The 21,477-nt window shown below is 51.7% G+C and overlaps 5 protein-coding genes across 5 annotated transcripts; 3 read left to right on the plus strand and 2 right to left on the minus strand.

The window, feature by feature from the left end:
- Window positions 1-1,296: 1,296 nt before the first annotated feature.
- On the minus strand, window positions 1,297-3,658 carry N7496_011229 (putative TBC domain protein; the record flags this gene model as incomplete). Its single annotated transcript, XM_056704142.1, has 2 exons — window positions 1,297-2,378; window positions 2,437-3,658. The coding sequence occupies 2 exons, from the start codon at window positions 3,656-3,658 to the stop codon at window positions 1,297-1,299; spliced, it is 2,304 nt and encodes a 767-aa protein (XP_056550102.1).
- A 1,173-nt stretch (window positions 3,659-4,831) lies between these two features.
- N7496_011230 (telomerase reverse transcriptase) lies at window positions 4,832-8,758 on the minus strand (the record flags this gene model as incomplete). The annotated part of the gene is made up of 6 exons (XM_056704143.1): window positions 4,832-6,721; window positions 6,773-7,186; window positions 7,234-7,589; window positions 7,647-7,865; window positions 7,919-8,222; window positions 8,306-8,758. The coding sequence occupies 6 exons, from the start codon at window positions 8,756-8,758 to the stop codon at window positions 4,832-4,834; spliced, it is 3,636 nt and encodes a 1,211-aa protein (XP_056550103.1).
- Window positions 8,759-11,053: 2,295 nt separating this feature from the next.
- N7496_011231 (putative Rho guanyl nucleotide exchange factor) lies at window positions 11,054-16,917 on the plus strand (the record flags this gene model as incomplete). The annotated part of the gene is made up of 2 exons (XM_056704144.1): window positions 11,054-15,601; window positions 15,664-16,917. The coding sequence occupies 2 exons, from the start codon at window positions 11,054-11,056 to the stop codon at window positions 16,915-16,917; spliced, it is 5,802 nt and encodes a 1,933-aa protein (XP_056550104.1).
- Window positions 16,918-18,244: 1,327 nt separating this feature from the next.
- Window positions 18,245-19,373, plus strand: N7496_011232 (Ulp1 protease family protein; the record flags this gene model as incomplete). Its single annotated transcript, XM_056704145.1, has 6 exons — window positions 18,245-18,268; window positions 18,322-18,349; window positions 18,464-18,537; window positions 18,594-18,613; window positions 18,684-19,235; window positions 19,319-19,373. 6 exons carry the CDS (start codon window positions 18,245-18,247, stop codon window positions 19,371-19,373), a joined length of 753 nt encoding a protein of 250 aa, XP_056550105.1.
- Window positions 19,374-20,207: 834 nt separating this feature from the next.
- Window positions 20,208-20,870, plus strand: N7496_011233 (uncharacterized protein; the record flags this gene model as incomplete). Its single annotated transcript, XM_056704146.1, has 1 exon — window positions 20,208-20,870. One exon carries the CDS (start codon window positions 20,208-20,210, stop codon window positions 20,868-20,870), a length of 663 nt encoding a protein of 220 aa, XP_056550106.1.
- Window positions 20,871-21,477: the final 607 nt, after the last annotated feature.

Consider the following 21,477-nt stretch of genomic DNA (forward strand, 5'->3'; position numbering starts at 1 on the left):
TCCAACAATCCAATAGCAACCCTTGCCCATAAAGTATGCCCTGCCAAGGTCAAACCCTCATTGAAGTCCCTGCCCAGTCGAGCAATTTAGTACATGATTCCAGCCATGATCACAATATGAGAACAACAAAACGATGACCATCAAACCAAAAAGCCAACCTCCCACCCCGACGGAGATCTCGGTCTCAAGCTCGCCAACACCAAAGCAAAAACAAATCAGTAATGCAAAATACAAAACTGAAAATCTATTGAATACTCTGAGACCAAAAAGACCAAATACCAAAACGCCCGTGGTTCGAAAATCATATTCGAGGCAGGCACGAGCAGGGGTCTTTATACCTACTCACCAACCCTTCTTTCTACCAGAGATCCTAACTAGAGCGCCCAGAGAAATTCTACAGGATTCTCTCATCATCCTGCGTAGGTTTTCTTTCTTTGTTTCCGGTAGGTTGTAGCCACGACATAGTTATACTCCCCTGATTCGCCGAGCTAGCACCATTTCCAACCGGAACCCGGAATATGATAGGGATTGGTTGCAGCTCCTCGAAATAAAACAAAGCGCTCGGTACGACAACACCCAAAATCGAAGCAACATTTGCTCAGACGGATTTGCAGACAAAGAAAGCTCACGCCTCGACCGGCCAACGCGCAGTAGTACCCGGTTCCACGATACACGAACAAAGAAAAAGTACTACCCAACAGTCTAAGCTGGACAAGACCAAAGTCTCGATTTAGCAAGACCCCGACACTCAGAAATAATTTAGACGCCGCATCTCTAGTAAAATTTAAACCAAAGAAAGAAAAATGTAGAAAAAAAGGCCTCAATTGCTACGTGTACCTCTACCGAGTATCAGTAATCCTCGATAGACAGGAAACATCCGAGGCCGTGAGGTAATGTAATAAAAATACAAGTGTAGAAAAAAAAAACAAGAACAGACAAGAAAAAAAAGGATGGGCCAAAAACAGACAAGCCAGGCAAGCAGTAGAGGCATTGACAAGAAAAAGGGAAGAAAGACAGCGAGCGAATGGGTAGTGTAAAATGTAAGAAGCAGGGGTCAGTAATAGACAAGAGACAAGGCACAACGGGCGTAAAAGGACGATGTTCTTTGAGCCACCGCCGTCATTAGTTGAGGCCGTACGAGACGATCGTTGTGAGTCGTAGGCATGCGGGGTTCCTCAGGAGCGAGTGGACGATGGAAGAACCGCAGTGGACCAAGATATGAAAAAGAGAGTAGGCGTAAGATGGACACGCAAGATATCCCAACAAAGACAGACTCACAAACAACAGCTAACAAGGCTATTGCTGCTGCTGCTGTTGTTGTTGCCGCACCTTTCCAGCCTCTCGCACGGCAGTCATGAACCCATCCTCGTTGCCAGCAGCGGTCAAGACCCAATAATCAGCCACACCGGGATTCGTAACTTGACCACCGAACCCAGCCGCCGCAGGTGCACTGTGACGATCCTTTGGCTTCTGGGCACTAGCGCCAGAATGACGAGGTCCCCAGCCCAGAATGTTGCGCACGGCCAGGCGAGACTGGTCGTCTGGCTGGTTGAAGGACATGAGTTGCGCCTGTAGACAGCCGAGAATTGCAACGGCAGAGCGAATCATAATTCGGTCCCCTTCAAAGACCCAGCAATCCCACACGCGAGAGATACGTTCAAGATCGAGGCCGTTGGTAAGGAGAGATCTGAAAATGGGTTCCCAGACTTCCTCGTCAGAGAGCTTGAGGGTCTCCTGGATATGGGTCGCCAGGCGGGGGAACTTGTAATGTAGTGTCTCAGAAGCGAGGGAGTAAGTGCGGGCCATGGCACCACGGTCCCAAGTCAGGAAGGCAACTGGGAGAGGGCGATTAAGGGCGTTGGCCATGGCGAGGAAAGCGGAGCTAGGGGTGGGGAATTGAAGAACGAGGAGTGCGGCGATGGTGTGCAGACCGTGAATGTAGCCCACATCGCTACGGTACATGCAGTAAGCCTGCAAAAGATCAATAAGCGTATCCCGCAATGGCCCGCCCTCCTGGAACAGGTTCAAATCGGGGAATGCCTTTGAGACGTCTGCGTCGATTGCCTCAAAGCATTCGAGCATACGCTTATTGTTCTCTCCAGGCTCTGCATTGGTCTTGGACCGCAAATCCTTGGCTCTTTGCAACGCCTTGGTAAATGTCTCCTCCGTGAGCGAAAGCTCATTACCAATGGCACGTTTCCACATGGCTCCTCGGCTACGAGGCGGGATTCCACGCCACCAGAGTTCTCGTATGCGAGGCTCGCGCAGCGCACTATCCCAGTTGGGGTTGACGTAGTCATCCCAAATGTTTTGGAGCGTTGCGCGGGTGGTATCCTTTTCGCATTGTTCGGAAGCAGCTCGAGCTGCTCTTCGCTTCTCTGCAAAATTGTTAACCCAGATCCACGTATACCCTAAACTGTCTGAGAGCACACTCACCAGCTTCCTTCGATTGCGCCATCATCTGCTTGTACTCTCTAAGATGCTTCTTCTCCTCCTTCTGGTCCTTTGGCGGCAGCCAGCTAGGGCGCGTGCGTGTAAGAACCTTCTCCTTCTCTTTGCTAATGGGTAGCGGGTCGATCATAATGTTAGACTTCTGCAAGGGCGGTAATTCAATCGCATCGGATGCTCGTGGGGATTCAGAACTCGACTTTCGCGACGATAGTCCATTCTGCACGGCATCTTCTTGCTTGCGCTCGCTTTCATCCGCGTGGTGTTCCAGCGCCTCGGTGATGATCCTTGCTTCTTCTGACAGATCGGACAGATAACTGTTGTATGAATAGGCGCGGGGATTGCGCGGGGAAATTTGGCCTCGTTCAGGTCCTGCAGAACTAGACCGCTGTGTTCGTTTCATGCGTGCGGCACGAGAGGCTGATTGGGACGAATGATCCTGGTTTGACGACATATCAGATGTGGTGTGCGAGATCGGTAGTGGCCGACGACCGGGACTACGGCCATTGGGGCTTGCGGCTCGCGACTGGGGGCGATCTTGAACGGGACGCGGGGAAATCGGAATGTTCCACAGACTGGCATCGTCGGGAAGCTCGTCATCAGAGTCGTGGTATTCATTCTCTAAATCCTTCAAGGACTTGCGATTCGGTTGCCACGTTTGTTTCGGAACGGGCGTTCGCGCAGAGAGCGGCGACAAAGCCAAACTCGTGCTCGAAGCGGACCGGCTGGACGTTGGCCGCAGAGGAGACGTCGACCGTGACCGACGAGGTTGTGAAGGCGTCAAGCCACCCGAGTAATTTGCACTCGCCGAGTCTCTTCTATTGCCGGACCGTGCCGACAGAGAACCTGCGGATTGCGGGGTCCGAACGGAGCCATTGAACTGGCTGTGAATCGGCGGCAGGGGACTTCGTTTCCGCGGCTTCGGTGTCGCAGTCAGATCTCGTGTCGTCGCTGCAGGGCTCTTGTAAGGCAGGCCGTTTGGCAATCTGGGGGCGGGCGACCGGGTTGTCAGGCCGCGGCCATAAGGGGCGGGCTGATCGACAATTGGCAATTCCGCGTCATCTTCGAGACCAATTTCTTCGAAGTTTCCAATATCGGTGAAGACGCTATCGGGCCCATCGATTTGCGAGGAGTGGAACGAAGAAGACTTAGAGGACTTGGACCCGGATAACTCGGGCGGGGAATTCGGACTTGGGTAGACGGTGGTCATGGTCTCATGTACTGGGCGTTCTCAAGTACGGCGGTCCTCCACAATTATCACCGGCGATCCGAAACAGCACAGGATGGGTAAGAATCGTCGGAGAGTTGGGGCGGAAGGGATGAGCGTTGGAGGATTGCACGCAAGGCTTCGGATGGTGGTGACCGGAGGATTTGCAGTCGGCAGGGCGAGGGATTGCAGGATGCAATATGCAGGCGATTTCCGAAAACGAAAGTAAACACAGATAAAAACAGGCGATCAACGTGAAAGAAGCGAAATGCAGGCTCAGCCGTGCGGCCTGATAAAAACCAGATCAGGAGTCGAGCAAAGGTGGGCAAAAAAAGGGTCAGGAGGCCGCGATTATGGGGATGAGCATTGGGGGCCGCCAAGGGGGGGGAAGAAGGGGGTGAGGAGAGGTAAAGTAGAAATGGGGGTAAGAAGCGAAGGGATATTGAATGAAGGTCTTGGGAGAAGAAAGGCAGGAAAAAACAGCAGAACAAGAAAAGAGTGTGGTTGTTGAGCGAGAGAGATTGGGACGAAAGCGAAAGTTGGAGGAGAAAGCGGGTTTGGGATCGATTGCAAGCGGAGCCTCAGGCAGGTGCCGCACGCGGTCTGGCCGAGAACAGGAACAAAGTAGTAGATAGTACACTAGGGTGAGGATATACTTGGTGTTTACTTGATGTTACTGCTTTTAAACACCCATTTCAAAGTTACTCTAGTGTACCTTTACCCACACGGCCTAGAAGATCAGGGTTCTCCTGCAGAGGGCAACGATCGCTGCCGATCTCGGTAGATTCTTGTTCTTTGTTTCGAACCCACTAGCAAATTACAGTCGAGTAGTTAAATCCAGTATACACTATAAATTCGATCCGAAATTCCTCAACTCTTCCCCCCTGAAGACCCAGCGGTTGTCTGCTATTTTGTCCACTCGGGTGCCCGTCCATCTTCTTCAGTTCCGTGGGCTTCCCGAGCTGCTGCAATTTAATTGGAGGATCACCCGGTATCAACGGGGAGCGCGACCTTTAGGGAAATAATAGATCCAAGATAGACCCGTCTAATAGATTACGGGTTTATCGATTGAGTCGTAAACCATTATTGGCTATGATTGATTTGACTATCGATTATTCGATTATCCCTCAACGAACTGCAGAAATGCACTCCCCTTCCAAAAATCCAAAGCTATTCTTAGAATCGCCATGCGCCAAATAGCGCATCACCTTTCCTCACAACCCGCAGCAGACGCACCGATTCGGCATCCGTCGCTGGGCGCGACGCCTTCCACAGCGAGTCCAACCATTGGAGTACTGGCGCATACCGCGTTTGCTTGCGTCTGAGCACAAAGCGGAATGCAGCACTGGCCAGGAATTGCAGGTGAGACAGCTGCGCGAAGCATGTCAGCGGCGCTAGGCGAGACACTCGCCGAGCCTGGATTAGATTCGCTGTTTGTTGGACCAGGTCATTAATCGTCTGGATGATGATGGGGTATTGGGGATGGGCGCGGCCTCGGAGTGATTTCATGTATCGGTACATTTTCATCGCGGCGGTCATGAAGCCCGTGTAGAGGTTGGATAGCACGACGTCACGCGTGTTGTGGTCGGCGTCGAGATACATCGAGTGTAATTGGGGTCGCAATAATGCCAGCATTTTGCGGTGGAAGGAGCGACCGGGGAGACGGCTCGTCTCGACGGTCAACATGTTGGAGAGAGTGGCTGCGGCAGAGGCGCCGCCTTCCAGCATGCGATCTTGGTCCTTGTGGATCTCCAATGTATGGGTGTCGATCAGGCACCCGCAGTAAGGGAAGAGGGATGTGCCCTCGAGCCGGGGGATGTAGATCCCTTCTACTGCGGCGGTGAAATTGATCATGCTCTTGGTTGGATTGACCGAGACACCATACGCAGGCTGACCACGGTGCATGACTTGCAGAAACTGGGTGGCCTGATCGATGTCGGTGGTGATGAGGAGGAAGTCGTCTACCAGGCGAAGAAGTAGCGAATCCACAGGTTGGATAAAATTCAAGACCTGCTGTTCCAGTTGGGCGTAGAAGAAATTACATAGCAGACTGGAGACTACGGAGCCCTGAGGGATGCCGTTGCGTTGGCGGAAGTAGTTCTTCCCAATCTTGACCAAGTTATTTCTCACATGCTCCTCAAGGAGGCACAGCAGCTCATCTGCATCGTGTTCTTTCTGTTTGATGGTGTCGACATACACGGTATTGGCAGCGCCACTCGTACCACCAGTGGCGAGGTCGGGAAAATGCTGCTGTTTGGTTGGAGGTGCAGCGCGCCCGAGGAACCTCCGTCTGGCTTTACCCTGCAGAGCGGGGTTCATTGACACGTATCTGGTGACATGATAAGCCTCCTCGGAGACTAGCTGCTCAACAAGACGCAGCAACTGTTTCTGCGGGATGGTATCAAAGCAGGCTTGGATATCAAGCTTGACGAAGAAAAGTTGGGGCAGCCGGCCGGCCTTCGGTCCTGCCGATGCTAACGCACGCTGATTGAGCTGGTTCTTGAATTCTTTCAGCCTCGAATGCATGTCTCCCACTGACATCAGTGACGAGCCCAGCTTCTCGGGACATCTTTCGCGTTCATAGCTCAACATATTGTAGATAGGAGCGAGGTTACTGTTGACACTCGCTCCAAGATAGGTCTTATTATTGCCCCATTGCGATTTCATCAAGAAGCGTTTCTTCAAATTCAGAATTGGTCGTAACCCAGTTGACTTTGGAAGTAACCGCAGTGCACCCAATCCTAGAGACCGCTTTCCCAGCATGACGTGGGCCTTTGCGGGGCTTAGTTGCTCGAACGTGTTTGCTTTGAGGTCTGCCATCGGCTGTTCCGTCAAGCTTCGCCAGACATCGTGTCGGAAGTAGAAGAGGCGGTTGCGATGGGTTTGAGATTCGGTGACATAGAAATTTGTTCGGACGAGTGGGATCAGGATTGAGTCGAAAATGTAATAAATGAACTCCTGAAGCAGTTCTGTGCGTTTTTGGAAATCCGACAATGCGAGCTTTTCATTGCTTGATCTTGCTGAGCTCTGCGGCTTCAGAGGTGCTAGCCAGGAGATATGAGCGATCTACAGACTATGTTAGCAATCCCATATGTTCGTAGGGTTGAAGAATCTTACTTTCATGCCACTGCACACCTCATGCAGACTCGGACTCTCGAATCGACGCATTCTGATGAAGGCATCGACGTGCTTCATGATGATCTTGCGATTGCCCAAGCCCTCCGAACCATCTCCGAAAAATTGAAGTGGCACGATTTTGAGGAGTACAGCACGACAAAATGCCGAGACGGCGGATGCGGGAGTAGCATAATCAGTCAGAATGACTTTGCGCTTTGGACCTCGCTTGGCCACTGCCTTGCCTTCGGTAGCGCTCTCAGGGGCCTCGGGTGCGTTAGGCTTGTCATTAGACAGCCGCGTAGAGGATAGTGCTTGTGTCATCAAGTTCTCCTCGATTGAGCACTCCAGTTCGCCGTTGTCTGCTCGCTTCTTCACAGGAGAAGGAGCGGGGCCAAGTTTCCACGGTCCAACAAGCTGCATGATATTAGAGGACAATCTACATCCGAGGGAAGATGGCTCACTTCATCTGGGCAGTAATGGTCTAGTAACTGCCGATACGAACATTTGGAATGGCGAACCCTGAACTTGCGAACAAGCTCAAAGGTCTGGCCACGAAGTCGCTTGGGTAGCTTGGTATGAGCAGCTTCTTCGTTGTGCTCGTGTACTTGATTATCGCTGGGCGCAGGGCGGCGTAGTTGCTCCTTCTCTATGAGCTGAGATATTTCCGATTCGCGAAAGACAAAGTTCTGTGTATTGCCATTGCGATTGGCTGTCGATGTGAACGCATTTTGGAGACCAAACTGCCGTGGGAAAATGTAATTTGTCACATGGACAGTCTGTGCTTCCAAGTCGAGAGATTTGTATCGATTCAGTACATCTGAATTGTGTCAATTTGTAGATCATTTGGATGGGTGAAAAGGAGGGGACAGCATACGGGTGTCTCCTAGCCCAGAGCGAATTTCTCCTCTACATTCACCGCCAGATCTGCCATAGAGCATTCGCCGGCGAGGGAAAACAATGCTATTAGAGCCATTGATCCCTTTGCGACTCTGGTAGTCTTTATTCCCCAGTTTAGCGGGCTTTTGATCTGTCGAGGGCTCTGGGGCCGCGGGGCATTTCTGATCCACGGGCTCAAGTTCTGAGAGTGGTAGTCCTGCGCATAGGATTAGAAAAGACGATTCGAGTGCAGCATATGTACGGACATACCACTCATCTGATAGTAGACACCTCTCTGTACATTCACAGGCGCAAAGATTCCACAATCGAATAACAATCTCATCATAATCTCATCCCCATTCTCGCCTAAAAGGCCCAAAACATCCGACCATGGCGATTCTTTCAGGGTTCGCACATTCTTGTTCGGGAACTGGGCCACAAGTCCGAGAATACTGGTTTCCAAAATACTCGGATCCGTCGGTCGATGGGGACCATAGCCATGCGTGAGCAAGTGCTGGGGTTTCTGATAACCCGGGCCGCGGGCAAAGAGCGACTCAATCACAAAATTAACCACCTGCGCGACAACATCTTAGCCATCCAAAACAAAGTTTGTGTATACTGTCTTTGACTATCTATAGCTCGCAATCGCAATCATACCTCTGATTGCGGCGACGTTGGCCCCGTGTCCGTGCTAACGAGGATCGAGCGCGACTGAGACTGAGTAAAAGCCCGATAATCACGCTGACGATCGGAGTCAACCTTTGCCGATGGTTCTTTGAGCACGCCGACCAGCGTAGTATCCAGCAGGTCGGCGAGTGGGGAAACCGAGTCCTCTCCGCGCTCCGCTGTACTTAACGAGGCCAACGGGCGCAGTGAAACGATGCGCCGGCGTCGCAACTTTGAAGAAGCGGGGAGTTGGCGTAAAAGGTATTGTCGTAGCGTCAGGAGTTGTCGGTAGTATAGCGAGATCACGGGGTGCGTTGTGATTTGGTCCTCTTGCGATACTGGGCCATCGGCGACTTTGAAACGGCCGGGCGATGCGGTGATACTGGGCTGAGACGCGGGCGTGGGACCGCAGTCCTTGACGGGTCTCTTGCGCTTCTTGCCCATGTTCTTGATTTTTTTTTTTTTTGGTTTGATCTTGGTCGACCTGAAGAACAGGGAATTGATAATCCGTGAATTGTTCCAAACCTGGTTTTACATGGTCGATTGCGTAGTTCAGATGGGTGGTGTGGACGCGGGTGTTTGACGCGTCTTGGTGGAGAGAGTTTGGGACCTGCGTCGGGCCAGGGACAGGGCTGTACACCCGCACTTTGTACACTGTGTACAGGCTGCAAGGGTAGCCTCGAGTTGCGCCCAATATACCAATGTATAGATTGAAAATTTGTTTGGAATATTATTCTCTTCTTCTCAGAAGGTTTCTCTATTCTAATACTTTGCGATGCCCCATATCATATCCAGGGTAAACGGTGCGACGCATTAGTCTGAAACGAACCTCACGATCAATCCACGGACGAACGACAGGCTAAACTAAGTTTCAGGCCCTCAGTATTCGGCGACAATGACCTAGTGTGACCAACGGAGGTTGCATAGACCTTTAGAAGGAAATATGTAACGATTGCTACGGCCATATGTATACTCCCATGGAGAGTTACTACAGTTCAGGCATACCCTAGGGCGTCAGCAAGCCACTGCCGGCGCTCAGTCATCTTCTTAGGCAGTCATTCTAGGAGCAATAAGCCGTACCTGCTTATTTTTTTTTATTTCTTAGTTGGACCACGTTAGCTTGTTAAGTCCTCAAGTGTTTAGCACCGGAGGATTAATAATAATAAAAAAAAGGAAAAAAAAAAGAAAATGACGACCCACGGAACGGGTGAGGTGGACGATAAGCGCCAATTGCTCAAAACCAATTTTCTAAAGCAGAAAGTCCGGCAGAATTCACATAACGTAGAGAAAAGAAAAGAGAAGAGAAAAGAGAAGAGAAAACAGAACGAAGGGGATAGTCAAATCGGTACTACAGTAATAGCGTCACCCTAGCCTAAAGAAGAAGGCATCAGGGCAAAGTCGATAAACTGACCAATTATGGGGGTTGAGCAACTGGCGTTTATCGTCCGCCCCAGGGTCTAGAAAGGCCGGCACACTTCAATTGCGTCCCCACTGCGTCAGCCGGTTCCACGTTTGAGAGGAATTTGGGGCAGGAGATGTTCCTGATTTTCAGGGGAAGAGAGAATGAAAAAAAAAAAAGATCGAAAGGATGAAGCATTAGGAAGTATGCAGCATGTAGGGTGTTGGATGAGCTAGATCAATTTGACTAGTCACCGACTTATACTTCGCTTAGACTCGTAGAAAGCGTGGCGGTATAGTTAATCTGGGCGAGGGCTACACACTAGACATAGACCGATCTAGAACAGTAATGCACTTGTAGACTTGGCAGGAGATTGTTCTACAATTACATGTACTGGAGTAGGTACTCGCCTAATAATAATCCCAGTTTGATGAACAAAGGAGATTCCATGGTTTCATCTGCAAAGTGACTATAGTAAGTATTCTGGAACTCAACGAAGGACTGACGACTCCCATCATCAGAGTCCTTTGCCTCGCTTCCTTCTCCCGGGGGTTTCATGTGAGCGACTGGTCAACTCTTTCTCCCCATTCGATCTCACCGATCTTCAACTTCATCTTATTCCTTCGTACCTTTTTTCCCCGCCTCTTCCCTGTCCTTATTCCAATATTTTCTCTCTCTATCACACCTCTCTTTCTCTCTCACTCTCTCTGCAGAATCGATCGACACTGCAGTTCCACGGCCCCCCCTCCTAGCCGGCCCCCCGAAGCTAACGATCTGGCCCGGCGGTCTGCCCTATCATCTCCCCGTTGGAAAAAAAAAACCACAGAAGACATCTGGCTGAAGAGAAACGAACAAACGTCAGTCCCGCGAATCCTTGTCCGCTCTCATTCGTCCTCCCACTTTGTTCCCGGTTCCCGCTGACGCCCCCCCAGGGCTACTACTACAGTACACTACTACTAGTCGCTCGTCAGGTCTAGTCACCTCGCACAGCTCATCGGCCGATCCCTCCGGTCTCCATCAATCTGGTTTCCCCTTCACGATCGTCCACCCTCGGTCATTATCTTTTTACCTTTCCCCTCCTCCTCCGCTTCGGTCTCTCCCCTCTCTTTTTTTTGTTTCTCACCTCCCTCCATTTCTCCCCCAAAAGACCTCGAGATCTCCGACTCTCGTGGGGACTGCGTGTCTCGAATATGCTGTTGAATGGGGGTGCGCCACCCAGCGATTGCTTTGTAGCCTGAGCGGTTCCCCATCTGCGACATACATTTCCCCGTTGGGCGTCCATTCCGTCCACCCCCGGGCCAACGCATCAGTCCACGTCGCTTGACCCTGGAATATGCAAAATGTCCGGCAGCGGTGTCGAACAGCCGTCTGGTGTTCGGAATCACGACCCGCCTCCGTTTGGGCGTCAATCCTCAGCGCCCACCTTCAGCCAATCCGCTCGCCGCAGCTCCTCCACCACCTTTGAGCCCTCCCCGGTCGTTCCCTCCGTCTCGAATCCCACGTATACCTCCCTTCGATCAGGCCTCGACCCCGCTCACCCTTTGGACCCCGGTGTACAATCACATCAGGACCTTGGGGGGCGTGACTCTCCCAATCCGGACGACTTCTACCGAAGTGAAGGTGTGCCCGCGACAACCGATGGCCAGGCCGGAATCGACAATGTGACAACTGGAAGGATGGCAGCTGGCTATAGCGACCTGACCGACAGGGTGTCCCCGTTGCCAGCAGACAATTTAGACTATTCGCGCGCTAGACGGCCAGCGTATCGATCGACCTCTGATTCGCCTGCTTTGAGAGGTCCGTCAGTATCGGTATCTTCCACTTCTTCAAGAGCCCGCCAACCTTCTTTCAAAGACCTGGTCAACAAATTCAACAAAACCTCTGACGAGATTCTTCCTTTACCTACCCTCTCTCGATCTACCTCCCGAGCTGCAAGTCCCTCTGGTAGCTTTGACAGCGACCACCCCTCACGAACCTTGCCGCAACGGCGTCATCTGCGCGGCGAATCTCCACCGCCAGTCTTCGCCACGAGCAACCCTAGGCTGCAGGTTGATCCTACACCTTCGTCACCGGAGCTTGAGCGCCCCGGACCAGATCCGTTAAATACGGAAACCGTGATCCCTCCTCCGCTCTTCCAGCGCATCCCGATATCGCATCCTCGACGGCCACTGTTTGGGGAGTTGTTATCGGTGAATACTCAGCTGAACAACTTGGGATTTGGTATCCCTTCGCATATTAAACGCCGAGGCTCTGAAGGGAGCCTGCCCAGTCCGAATCCAGCCTTCCTCGACCAATCGCAGCCTTCATCAGCTCGGTCGCCATTAACCCCAACCGCGTGGTATCTAGGCCAGACAAGCTCTCTCGAAGCAGTGGGATCATCGAACAGTAATAGCAGCTATCATCGCAGAGCTCGAAGCGATTTAGCTGGTAATCCCTCGAGGGAGCCCCTTGCTGATCCGTGGACTCCCGATATGGCGGTTTCAGTGCCCTTGCGGCAAACAAAGCCGGGTGATGGGTCTCCCGGCAGCCCGAATTCCAGATCCCGCATTCCTGTCTCATCACACCGTCCACCAACTGCTTCCGGCCCAGAGAGCCAGTCACCGACCTCGAATTCCACCTTCAGCAGTCGGTCGTCCGCCATTCCTCTGGCTCCGAAGGGCAGCAGCCGCCTTCCCAAACCGTCTGGAAAGGACAGCCCGCCCCGCATGGCGGAAACCGGCCCCGCTTCGTTTGCGATGACGGCGCGTGGCAGACGTGATATGACGATCGGCCGAAGCCGTACCCAAGTTCCCGAGCGAAGCCAGCTTCTCCAAGCATACATTGCTGCACCACCTCCGAAGAAATCACCGCCATTGCGCAGCTCACGACCTCGTCAGCCCGTCTCACACGGTGGACCAATCTCTCCGCGGTCTCGAATTGGCGATAGGATATCCACACTCCAACAAAGATCCGATCGAGATATCGAGCCACCACGCAGCCCTCGCACACGACCCCGGCGATTGCCCGAACTGGGTAATGTCGATTTCGAAACTCGCCGACAGCGAATTCAACAAGCTTTCAATCGCACAGTCCAGGAGAATGAGCGAAAGGAGGAAGCCGCTGCCGAACTTCGACGCCGTGCTCGAGAACAAGAAAAAGCAGCTCACGGAGACGCCGACACTCCAACGGACGAGCAGGCGACAACCCCCAGTGCTGCCACGGCTAATAATAACAATCTGCCTTCCGAAGAGATGGCTACGATAACTCAGTGTGTCAGTGTTACTACGGACGGGGACAAGCAACAACGCACCGTTCCTCAACTCCACCTGAATACAGCGATAGAAATTACGGAAAGCCCTGCACCGCACACGACAATGGACTCCCCGACTTTGGGGAATCCTGAGGGGATTCATCGCGAGCCACGTGATACGGCGCCTGATCAGAATCACGCCGACGACATCGAGCCCAAATCAGCCGTCACGACAGGCTCGAGTGATACCCACGTTACCCAGTTTGATCCCGAGCCCCAGTCTGGTTTACTTGAGAGGAAACCCAGTTTGTCTCATCGGACTCTGTTGAACCACATAATGCAGATCCGCGAATCAAGCTCGAGCAGCGATTCCTGTGACGAGCCCGACTGCAGTCTTTCAGAGAATGACGACAAGGCATCGATCAAGATCATGCTCCGCGAGTCCCCGTACTTGCGCTCTGGCAGTAGCACGGATACCGAAGAACCCCGATCTGCCCCTTTGCCGCAAGCCCAGACTGGTGATAACCCTCAGAACCGGTGGAGTTTGAGTTCATGGGATTCGTCCGTCCACCACAACCAGACATCCACTTGTGATGAACATTGCGAGGAAAGTGGCGATGATGCAGCTTTGCAGGATGACCAGGCGACGGAGCCGGCAACACAATCTTGTTCTGCGGCCTCGACAAGCCCACCCTCGTTCGATGAGAATGACACTACATCTCCTATCCAAACAGACATCGGCTTGATGGGACCGGACACCGTGGAGTCCATGCAGCAGCAACAATCTGGCCATCCCTTCTCCACTCCTCCCAGTCTAGCTAAGCAAGGCCGCTGGGACTCTCGCCGTGTTACTCAACTCTATCTAGAGGAATTGACTCGAGGAAGGGCCAACAACAGCGGCAGCAACCCTGGCAATAACATGAGCAATCCCCCTCTTTCGGCAGTCCGCACAGCTCATTTTGCTCCACCCCGAGCCCATGATCAGAGGGATAGCCTGACAGATGATCCAGTCCTCGTCCCTCGGTTCCAGGAAATTCCAGTGGCAGACATCATACCAGGATTTCAAGAGTTACCAAGACCGGAGCAGCAAAGATCGGATCATTTCTCTCCTTCTGCAACTTTGGCTGGACCAAGTGATTGGGAACATGCATCTCCATCTATCATGGACTGGATGCAGATTGCTGCTGAAGACGAGGCTATCACTCCCGGAAGCGAAAAGGACGATGTAGCTCCCGATGGTCTACCCACTCCACGCCTGCAAAGAGCCGCAGTTGAGCTAGAGGCCTCGAGGAGTTACGATTCCGGTCTCGGGCTATCTATCAATATCCAGCCGCCAGATCGTGAGCCTGCGGAACTCCCTGCTGACACGTCCCGCTCCGGCAATGACTTGCACACAAAGCCCCAGGTCCTTCCCGATGTGCCACAACTGCGCGCTACACACAGCACCGAAAGCAGTGAAGATTCATCATTCCAACACGTAGACTCCGCTCAGTCACCTCAGGCCGCGGACTCGTCTGCGACGTCTCTGGCTCCATCTGCTGAACAATCTATGCGTGCCGAGCCGCGCAAGTCCCCTTCACCCGAGCAGCGACGTCTGAAGAAACGGCGTCATGTCATCAAGGAGCTTGTTGATACCGAATATACATTTGGTAAAGATATGAAGGTGGTCGATGATATCTACAAAGGCACTTCTTCGTCTTGTCTGGATCTCTCCGCAGAAGATGTCAAGATTCTGTTTGCCAACTCGGACCAGGTTGCGCAGTTTTCATTCAACTTCCAGGACACGCTGAAGAGAGCCGCTCGCAGTGTCTACATTATGCCCAAGTCTCAGCGCTGGAGCAGCAAGCGCAGTGCACGTCACAATCGTTCTGCCGATGCTGCCGAGGACCAGAATGGTGCCGACGGCGGCACATCTGATCTCGAAAAGGACCGTGCCACTGCCATTGGCGAGGCCTTCATCCTTCACATTGCCCAAATGGAGAAGGTGTATACTGAGTATTTGAAGAACCATGAAGCTGCCAACAAAAAGCTTCAAATTCTCCAGCGCAACCAGAAAGTGTCCATCTGGCTGAATGAGTGTCGCGAATGGGCGTCAGATCTTACTAGTGCGTGGGATCTTGACTCCCTCCTCGTCAAACCTGTACAACGAATTTTGAAGTACCCGCTCCTCCTGTCCGAGCTTCTGGAATCAACCCCCAGCGACCACCCGGATCGTATTCATCTCCAGAATGCTCTGCAAGAAGTCACTGATATCTCTGTCCGAATCAACGAGATGAAGAAGCGCGCAGATTTGGTTGGCCAAGTCGTTGGTCGCAAGCGCAACCAGTCCGACGTACGAGCAGGTTTGTCCAAGGCATTTGGTCGCCGCACGGAGAAATTGCGCCAACAGGTCGGTCTTTCGGAAATGTTCCAGGACAAAGAATATGATTATCTGTTCCAAAAGTTCGGTGAACACTTTGCCGAGCTGCATGTGATCAAGAATGATGTGGTGATATATAAGGAGAACACCAACCAAGCAATGAGGCAGCTTGGTGCATATATCGGGGCCATTGAAAAGGTCATCGATGTGGTTCCTTCCAGCTATCCCGAGTTGGAGAGTAAGTGGCGACGCTTCAATATGTCGTTCCAGGAGATCATTAATGTCGCGCTTCCTGAACATGTGAGATTTCCCCCCTGGATTACATCCCCGTATGCAATTATTTCTAACCCTTTTCCCTTCAGCTTGATTTGATCACTAAGCGCGTCCACGATCCGTTCGAGTCTATCATCCGACTCTACCAAGGACCTGAGCGAGTCATGAGGAAACGCAACAAGCGTCTTCCAGATTATGCTCGCTTCAAGGCTGCCAAGGACCGCGGTGACAAGCCTGACAAGAAAACCACCGAACAAGGTGAGCAGTTCATCGCTCTGAATGAGACTTTGAAGGATGAATTGCCCAAACTCTTTGCTTTGACGGGTAAACTTACCGAAGCTGTGATGGCAAACCTGCTCCAACTCCAAACAGAGTGGTGGAGCATGTTCCAGACGAGAATGGAAGCTCATGTCGACGCCTTCCCTGAGGACTTTAGCAAGATGATCAACGACTGGAGCAGCGACTACAGCTTTGCCGAAGCCCAGGTTCTTTCACTCGGTGTCTGCAATGGTTCTTTGCTGGCCGACACCATCAACTTGATGAACTTCAATACCCCTTCCAACGTCAATTCCCCCCGTCGTCCTTCCACCGTGAACAGCTCTTCCCACCGACCTGGCTCAATGGGCGAGGACTCACCAAAGGTCTCCACCGACTTTAGCGTCGCTCAGCTCTTCCAGTCTCCCAATATGAGCCAGTCCGGCACAAGTCGTCACCGAGCAGACTCTTCCTTCTCCGGGCGTGCGCCTTACTCAGATACTCCAGACCTGGGGCGAAGCCAACTCTTGCAGCAAGTGACCAACACTTCTGGTTCTTCGTCAGAGATGCGGTCCGGCACTGAGCCCTTCCCCAGTCTGCCAAGTCTGAGTTTGGACACGCCTTTCCTCGCCGATGTGATCAGTGCATCAAACAGTGAGAACAACCCGCCAACTTCTCCCACTGATCGATACTCCGGCTTCTTCTCTTCCGCCATGCCAATGTCGGACACTCCCAACGAGGTCGAAGTCCACCGGGGTCCCAAGATTCTTCCCGAGGGAGCCAAAGTCCTCTTCGTCGCCGCCAGCCTATACAAGTTTGACATTGACCGTCCCCGGAGCGAGGCAGGTTTCCCATACCTGACCTACGAGTCCGGGGCGGTCTTTGATGTCTACGGCGAGAAGGGTGAACTTTGGCTCGCCTGCAACCAGGACGAGAATTCGGAGGACCTGAATGTCTCGCCCGAAGAACTTGCGGCGATGGACCCCGGTGCTCGATCGATCACGTTGGCAGAAATCCAACGGCGGAAGACGGAGAAGGAGAAGACTCTCGGGTGGATATGGAACAAGCATTTCGTGAAGCTGGCGTGATCCCCCTCCACCCAGCTCGTCTCGAATTGCTTTGTTTCATTCCCTGTTCTCTGTGCTGGCGGTGCACTCTCACAGAGCCCTCACCCAAACTTTCATTATCTGTTACTCCATTCTTATCTTTTCATCGGCCAATGTGCCATTTAAAGTTGGGTGAGGGCTCACGAGATGCTTCCGCCGGTTCGATTTTTTTTTTCTTTTTCGCTGTGGCCAGCTGCGGCGATGGCTGTTGTTTTATGTGTTCCTTTGTTTTTATCTCCGGTCCCTGGATACGTATGAGGGATCGGACATGTACGCTTAGATACCCCCTTTATTTATCATGACTAGTTAAATGAGCGTTCCATGATGTAGAGTATTGATACCTCGGTTTCTGCTTGAGTTGGGCTTATGTGCTATGATTCACCATGTATTTTCCAATATTAAAGCCATCTAAATCATAATGGTTTAAAAATGCCCGTCTTCAACTTCTGGCAGCTACAATACATATCATAAGTGATATTCCGAAGATCTCCTTATGGATCTCCAAAGTCAGTGTCGTCATCATGTGACCCGCCTGCGCGCCACATGTGACGCAGTGGAGGAGCCCGACGTCCCGACATTCTGCAGGGAATGAACCCTCCGTGCCTGAGTCAGTTCTCTTGTGAATAACTCTCTACTGTACATATCCGTGATGCCTTTATTCTGAACCCTATCGCATCAATACCCACATCGCAGCACCAAGCCTAGGTCAACGAGAGAGACCGCGGGTCGACTCTCCTCCACTCCTCCTTGCGGAGCACCCCGCCAAGTCAACCGGAAACCATAAAGAACCCTCCACAAGTCGATACATCATCTGCTGCCCAAGCGCAGCACTGTGATACCCTCGCACAACTTGCAATACAGCACAGAGAGCCTTTCCTATCCTTCCGCCGTCGTAGGGCTGACGGGCTCCCTCTCCGAAAGCACCGTCCAATCCGGAGTGCTATCCGACCGACTTCCCCACTCGGCCGGTGCAGAACTGGGGCCTTGTACAGAGTTATTTCGCGAATCGAAACTTGCCATTACCCCGTGCCGTGCTCTCGCCATTGCGATCGCTATATTTACCTCGTTTGGAGTTCACTAGCTTCGAGTCTGGTGTGGATATTGGAATCGATTTTCGTGGCGATTGGATTCGGAATCTAGTCGCCTAGTCTTTTTTTGCGTTGCGCGTACTTGGCCGTGGCGCAGCGGGAGATCTTCCTGTGACGGCAACTTTCTTTTGGGGAATTTGCAACTTTGTCAAGCGACTTCTTCGAACTTTTTGATTGGGGTCAATATGTTGGACGGTAGTTTGAGTAGATTGCATAGGAGGATGCGTGGTCGGTTTGGCGATACGGTGAGTTATTCATGTCTGGTCTTGGTTTTGAGGTTTGGTTCTGACTGGCGCAGCTAAATCCTGATGATGCCTACTTGAGTTGTAAGTTTTGGATGGACACCTTCGCGCGCGACGGAATGGTATACTGATGAGATGTTTCGCGTGCCTAGACTACGACATTCGCTGTACGAATACACCCAGCTGCGACGGTTCCAGATAAATCGGCTAATAAGGTTACAGTGACACGAGAGGACATGCAATGTCTCAAGAACGATTGGCTCACAGATAATGTGGGTTTCAAAGCGAGTCTTTTCTGGCTTGACAGCTGACGCTAACTCGGTCATAGATCATCTCATTCTGGGAAGAGTAAGCTCCCTCGATTCGGCCGTGACCTCGATACAACCCCCGAAACAGCACTGATGTTCTGTTGCTCTAGATACCTGGAACATGAATTCCTCTCCCAATACAAGACCTCCAACATCGTTCTCCTCCGACCTAGCATGTCATTCATGCTCCTCCAGACCCCCGATCCACGCACCCTCCGCCAAGCCCTTCCAGACTTCTCACGAACCACCCACGTCTTCCTCCCCATAAACGATTGCCACAACGTCACACAAGCAGAAGGCGGTACGCACTGGTCATTACTGCTGATTTCCATCGTCGACGGTATCGCATTCCACTATGATTCATTGGTATACGGAAACCACGACGAGGCCAGATACGTCACCACACAATTCAGCAAACTCCTCGGCCGTCCACTCGCCTGGCAACACTTGCGAGATTCACCCCAACAAGACGGAGGAAGCGATTGCGGTGTATTCGTCTGCATGAACATGCGCCACCTCCTTCTGAAACGACTCCTCATGGCTAGTGCCCATGAAAAAGTCAGCATGAGTCTTGGCGGACGGAAAATAGATCCCAGCGCCTCACGCAAAGAAATGGCCAAGATTATAGAAGGATTCCGGAAAGAAGGCGAGCGCCGACGATCGTGAGTGGATATCATATCTGCATCTGGTTGGCAATTATGCCTTCCTTTTCTTGATATGCAAAGACTAATTTCTACGGTGTCAGGGCAAGCGCAAGTCCCATGGGAAAGAAATCGCGAAGTCCCCCACGGATTGAGTGAATAAACCCTGCCCTGTCTTGTTATGAGTTTATGCCTGTTATGCTTTTCCTTTTTTTGTGCTTTGCATACATTATTCCTATCAGAAAATGAGGAACCACTGTGGATGAAGATCATTGGTGGAGTGTGTACTTGTGAGCGTTGCATGAGTTTTCGAGTTTCGAGTCTCGATTCTTGGTAATGTGATTCTGTTTTGTTGGTCGGTACGATAATACGTTTTTTTTCTGTATACCTTGGTCCTTTTTCGAGTAGTGTGTACTTGGTTCTATGAATTAGAAGGGGGCCATTGTATCTTTATGTTACAAGGTTTTATCAAGTATAAATTTGGTGAGTGTGCAGATAAGGCTGGACAATACTGCAAGACTGGATATGCACAGTGGGATCTTCATCCAAAGGAAGAGATTAAGAATTAAGCTTAATTAAGCTTAATTAAACTTTTGCCTGATCTATCCCCCACCAAGTATCATCATAATATCCAAGTCTGAAGCAATTATCCTTCAAAGCATGCCCGCTATATCCAGAACGTGGTGGGAACGTTATATAGCTTGATACCAACTCTTGGCTGTCTAAATAACACTAGCAGATTTGGTAGGGCAGTCATATCAAAGTGGACTTATCTTGCTATCCCCGATGATCCAAAGTGATATCAAATTGGGAATTCTAGACATAAGAACTGAATCTTTGAAGCTTAGCTAAAGATATACTGAAACCCCCATGTGTAAGGTATCTGATATCCTGAACCTAAACACAAACAGCAAACACGTTTGGAGTCGTGGGTTACGGAGGGCAACACACAAGGTTATAAAATTGAACGTGTTTGATTGTTTGATGCCCATCATGACTCAACTTGAGATACACGAACGCGCTTGCTGGACGTGTCGTTGTGGATGTTTGTACAAACATCTATTCAATGCCACTCCTGCAGGTGCTACTTCCTTCCTTCATCCTCTCTTGTTCATCTTCCTCCCATCCACGCCCAGTATGGTTGTTCCACTCAAGAAGTTCACGATTGATGTTTACATTTCGCTTTTGTGCTACACCTTCTCCATCCACTCAACTCGCTCTGTATCCATCCCGCAAATGGTTCGGCCTAGCTCTATCATTCCCTCCCCTTTCGTCGACTCCATCGGTCCTCTGAAGATGACCTCCCTCCGTCCCCCGTCTCGCCTGGCACTTCGAGCTCGACCTCGTCTGCCGATGGCCGAAGCTGGGGCTAGACGAACTATTATTCGTCATCTCTTTCAGCAGCTTCAGAAAGGGTCTCTCATTCCTTTCCGTAAGAGGGCTCCATCTCCATATCCCCCCCCTCTGTCCCTGGCCCCCTCTATCCCCGCTCCTACTTCCCTTACTCCAAATCCTAAGCTTTCTAATTATCTCGTAGAGAGACGAGATGCACAGTGTCCTCCATGGGCTCGACCACAGGGCTCGGTCAGCTCGTCACAGCGCCTTTCCCCAACTAACTCTTCATCCTCGCCGTCTGAGGGCAACCTCACCAAGTGACGCGAGGCCCAGAACACACGCTCTCGGCCGTGGGCTCAGGTGAGAAGCCCAAGAACTTCTTCGGAACGTACAAATTCCGTTTCTCCGTTATCCTTGCCCAATCCAGATTGCGCTACTAAGAAGGTGCTTGAGAAGACCGAGACTAGACGACTCTCTGCTGTGATGGTAGCTCAGGGGCAGCAACACATACCTCCTGTTAAAAAACAAGTCACATTCGGACAAGCCATCATGATTGAACACGCACGTTGGATTGATCCGTCAAAACACGTGCACCAAGTCCCACCCCAGGACCCGATTGATAGAATTCCGATGCCCGATACTCTTTCTCTCCATCACGCGGAGTACTGGCTTGAGTCGGGCCTTCGATCCAGCCAGCAACTTGATATTCATCTTGCTGGGCATTGTGGCAACGAAAATTACTCTTGGAACTCCATCGCCAGGTACCGCCGCTGGCTCCCTGCCTGGTCAATGCCGAGCTATTTTCATCATGGTCGCTTGTTGCCGTTAGACCCAACAAACGATATGTGATCGATCTTCTCTTCCATCACTCGACTCTGGCCAGGCCTTTACCACCGCTGGGATTGAACTACTTTTTGTTCTTGTTTTT

Source organism: Penicillium cataractarum (assembly GCF_028827025.1).
Source record: "Penicillium cataractarum strain IBT 29864 chromosome Unknown utg000009l, whole genome shotgun sequence".
Taxonomy (NCBI): domain Eukaryota; kingdom Fungi; phylum Ascomycota; class Eurotiomycetes; order Eurotiales; family Aspergillaceae; genus Penicillium; species Penicillium cataractarum.